Source organism: Canis aureus, chromosome 21 (genome assembly GCF_053574225.1).
Source record: "Canis aureus isolate CA01 chromosome 21, VMU_Caureus_v.1.0, whole genome shotgun sequence".
Classification (NCBI taxonomy): Eukaryota; Metazoa; Chordata; class Mammalia; order Carnivora; family Canidae; genus Canis; species Canis aureus.
This window is the reverse complement of record NC_135631.1, coordinates 15,021,711-15,026,682: the sequence shown is the minus strand read 5'-3', so window position 1 is coordinate 15,026,682 and position 4,972 is coordinate 15,021,711. Positions and strand designations below refer to the sequence as shown.

At 34.7% G+C, this 4,972-nt stretch overlaps 1 protein-coding gene across 1 annotated transcript; it reads right to left on the bottom strand.

Moving 5' to 3' along the window:
• Positions 1-548: 548 nt before the first annotated feature.
• LOC144293263 (olfactory receptor 4C11-like) lies at positions 549-1,463 on the bottom strand. The gene has a single exon (XM_077864350.1). It carries the CDS (start codon positions 1,461-1,463, stop codon positions 549-551), a length of 915 nt encoding a protein of 304 aa, XP_077720476.1.
• Between the last annotated feature and the right edge of the window lie 3,509 nt (positions 1,464-4,972).

The following is a 4,972-nucleotide window of genomic DNA, read 5'->3' as shown; positions in this document are numbered from 1 at the left end:
TATTCCCCAGTGAAGCAACCTTGGGCACAGATTCCGGAGCAGAATTCTCTTAGAATGACTTCTCCAAATCCCAAGTTGTCAAGATAGTCACCTACACTAATTTCCAGTTCCAAACGGATTAGTTCCATGACAACATTCATAGACTAGAATAAAATCTAGCCAAAGAATTGGTGTATGCATATACCCACACATCATTCTCTCACTAGTCAGTACATTTCTTTCTGAAAGCAAATTGGTCCAGGAAGCTAAATTATCATGTGAAGGTGAACAGATGTCAATACCATTCAACTAAGGGCCATGATAATTTCTTCAAAATGGTTATGGGCTATATGTAATCCTATTCTAATGCAATCCTCTCAGAATAAGGAGTCTATATATTTATTCTATTTATTAATTTTAATGCAATTAAATACACAAAACTATGATTAAATCTATTAATTGCTTTTATTTCCCCAAGGATAATATTATATCTCTCCTGTCCATGAAGGAAAAACAAACTGTTAAGGAAATATACATTAGGATCCCTGATTATCATGTATCAACAGAAGTCATACTTTGCTACACCATAACTTTTTCATGGCAATTTTCACTTCTGTATTTCTCAGTGTATAGATCAGAGGGTTCAGCAAGGGTGTCCCAATGGTATAAAACACAGCCACCACCTTGTCTACTGGAAATGTGGTTGCTGGGCGTGTATATATGAATATACATGGGCCAAAAAATAGGACAACCACAATAAAATGGGAGGTGCAGGTCGAAAGGGCTTTTCGCCTTCCTTCTGCACTGTGGTTTCTCAGAGAGTACAAGATGATAACATAGGAGATAAGCAAGATTGTGAAACTCACCGTGCATATGGCTCCACTGTTAGAAACAACTAGCAAATTTATTACATAAGTGTCCATGCAAGCAAGTTTCAACAAGGGCTGCAAGTCACAGAAATAGTGATCAATCACGTTGGGACCACAGAAAGGCAATCTCAAAGCCAGGACAATTTGTGCTGAAGAGTGGATACAGGATCCCACCCAACCCAGAATCACCAGCACACTGCAGACATGTCTGTTCATGATGGTTGTGTAACGCAAGGGCTTACAAATAGCTACATAGCGATCAAAAGCCATCAGGATCAGCACGAAGATTTCCATGCATCCAAAGAAGTGGACTGCAAAGACCTGAGTCATGCACTCATTGTAGGAAATGGTCTTCTGCTGAGAAAGGGCATCCACAATCAACCTGGGAGCTGTGGTTGTAGAAAAGCAGGCATCAGCAAAGGACAGGTAAAATAGGAAGAAGTACATGGGACTCCCAAGGGTCCTGCTTCTTTTAATAGTCACTACAATGAGAAAGTTTCCCAACAGTGTGGCAAGGTAAAACATCAAGAAGACCCCAAATATTGCTTTCTGTTTTCTTGGATCCTGTGTCAAGCCAAACAGAATGAATTCATTCACACTGCTGTTCATTGCCATAGTAGTGTCTATAGGTAAGGTGAACTTGATAAGACCTTAATCTGCAAAAAAGAAGAAAAGAAATGACATTTCAGAGAAATCATTGAGCTGACCTCTGAATTCCTTCTTTTTGCTCCATGTTACCTCTAACTTCCTTTAATCCCTATGAATCTTTGTAAATCTGCAGAAGTCCCAGCCTCTCCCAGATCTCTCCATTGATTCAGAAACTAACCCAATTTGATCAAAGCCTTTGCATTTGGAGAATAAAAAGTCAATATCCTTTAAAATTTTTTATTCCTACCAAGACTGAAAGTGGCAAAACTTGTTCTTTCCTTGGTCAGGTGCCTTAACTGCCTTGAAATTTGGCCTTCATCTGAAAAATTATATCAAAATCTTGCCCTACCTTATCTTGATTTTCCCTTGAATTAAAAAGAAAATTATTTATGCTCACATATACATATACCAAGTTAATTTATTATGCATTTTATCTATATGCTTTGAAATCTGGAAAACAGTATTCCAATATTATTAACCACTCATATTGTTGGAGAAGCCCATCTGAAGAAAATATCTTCATTGAGTTCTCTCATTTTTGGGTCCCTGACATCTTCATTCCTGAGCCTATCAGTATCTTGTTTGAAATATGGTTTACAAAAATCTAAAAAGTCTTTACTTATGTCTCTTGTGCTCAATATCACCTTCACTGATGGTCAGTAGATAACAACGGTCTGAGGAATTTTGAGATTTGTCATAATTGAGGGAAATTGCTGTTTACCCTCTACTATTCTCTTAAATTGAACTCATTGAGCATCTCTGCATATGAATTCAATTTGGTATAAAATTACTAAAGATGTCTATAAACTAAATAGGGTTTTAACTCATATGTTTCTTTTTACCCTGAATTGCCTTGTTTCTAAAAATATCATTTGAAGAAAATTCCACTATTCAATATACTATGTTATGATTTTTCTGTTTCGAATTCTTGTCTGTAGCATCTATACTTTGTCATTGATATCATTGTATATCATTTTGTGTTCTGATTTTGACTTGGAATTATTATAGCAGTTTCTCCCATGCACTATACTTTCCATGGCTTAATTGTTTAATTACTTACTGACATTGTAAAATTTTTCTAAGTGGCATTTATTTAACCGTTTGTCCATCGAGATATTGATGTTGCTTCCAATTTTCACTCACACAAATAACAATTTAGAGCAATTTCTCAAGTATAGTATTGCTGTCACAAGTGCTAGAGATTGTCATTGCTATTGATACTTATTAAAAGGTTTTTCAATAATTTGTGTTCACTTAACTATATTTTTATTGTCAAATAATTCATAATATCATTAATTCTTCAAAGTACACAGCAGAATGAGAGAAGAAAATTGCAATTTGTCTCAAAATTATTGAATCTATAATTGTATTCTCCAGAAATGACTCCTTCTGTTTTTATGTGTCCTTTTACAATATTCTATTAGTATACTCATATATGTGTCCTCTTTTGTACATACAAGTATGGCCAATATTTCAAGGTTGATGATATTCCAAAAAAACTGATGAACATGCAAACACAAGTTATTTTGTGACATTATCTTATTACCTCACTGGGATAATAGTAAATAATTATATTTTATTATGTGCATATACCTTTTTGTCATAAACCACATTTAATAGTTTTATTGCATTTATTAAAAGATTTTTACTTATTTATTCATGAGAGACACAGAAGTAGAGAAGTAGGCAGAGGGAGAAACAGGCTCCATGCAGGGAACCCGAAGTGGGACTCGATCCAGGGTCTCCAGGATCAGGCCCTGGGCAGAGGGCGACGCCAAACCACAGAGCCACCTGGGCTGCCCAGTTTTACTGCAAAATAGCTGATGAACATGCAGACAAACACAAGTTATTTTCTGACATTATCTTATTATCTCACTTGGATAATAGTAAATAATTATATTTTATTATGTGCATATATTTTTATCATAACCCATTTTACAGTTTTACTACATTTTTTCATGAAAAATTGCTTTTCTGTGAATTTTTAAACCTCTGTCAGTTTACATTTTGCAATCTTGATATTATATCTGGGATGGCTATTACTCTAGGAAAACATTACATTTCCTGGCCAGGAACACAGGTGCTAGATTCAGATGTCTTGAGTTCAAATCCTAGTTCCACTATATACCAGCTAGAGAAAGTCATTTTAAATATACTCATGGTATCTCTGTAGATAAAGTGAGAAAAAAAAAACTGGCTCAAAGTAAGTAAGAACTATGTAAGTGCCAACCTCTGCTTCTTTCACTATTATGATTTAGTTTTTCTCCTTTACTGGAACTTTTCCCCTTTTCCTATAGTCCAACCTGCTAATTTTCCCATTTTAATATAGTCTATTTCCAAAACATTTTAAAATTTTACTATCTTACTATCTACTCACATCTCTCATAACCCTACAATAATCTTTTAAGTATTGACTCACAAATATCTGGAGTTATTGTAAAGAATGGGAAAAATATTCCACTGCTCTTAATAGTTTGAGTTTTAAGATAAATATAGTTGAAATCATTCATTATGTAAGGCACACTATCATTGGTATTAGAAGAATACAAAGAGACAAGACATAAGACTACAAATTTCTAAAGAATAGCTTGGGAGTGAAAAATTCAGAATTATGTTAACAGATGAATCATAACTTTAACTGAAGAAAGACATTCTATATTACGTTTCCTGAGGTGCAGATATTCTAAAGCAGAGCAGGGAGGTAGGTTAGCACAGCGATAGTGCTTAGACACCGAAGTCACACAGCCTAGATTTGTACCCCACCCAACTGCCCACTATGGTGAGATATGTAACAAGTCCCTTGATATCTCTGTGCTTCATTTTCTTCACCAGTAAACATAAAAGCAAAGTAATCTACTTTTTAGGGTTTCTATGAAGGCTAAATAATTCAGGATGTACAAAGCATGGGAGATGGAGATCTGTGCACCTGCAATTGCAATAATTGCTTTCATTAGGATTATTAGTATCAATTTTCCATTATGATGATTAATATCAACTTTCAGAGATATTAATCTACCTTGTTAATTTGCCCATAAAACAAATGCACAACTGTTTCACACACTAATGTTCTGAATGGCAGACCTGTCACAACTGATTAGACATAATCACCATAACACCATCATCATTGAGAGGCCAGAGTTAACCCTAGGGTTCATTCTTCGTGTGGTACATTTTATGGATTTGGATAAATGTTAAGGACATGCATCCATCATTATAATATCATACAAAGCATTTCCACTGCCCTAAAAGCAGAATCATTTTAGATTCCCAAAACATAGAAGATAATTCTTTTCATGTAGTGTCTAATATTCATTAAATTCTGAATAAAATCTCTCATACTATTTTTGTTGAAAGAAAACAGCAGATTGAGTGAGATACACATGACTTTGCATTACGAGCATTATTAGTTCATACATACCACAAAATCAGGTTGGTATTTCACAAACATCAGTACTACAAATGGCCAGTCCTAGAAT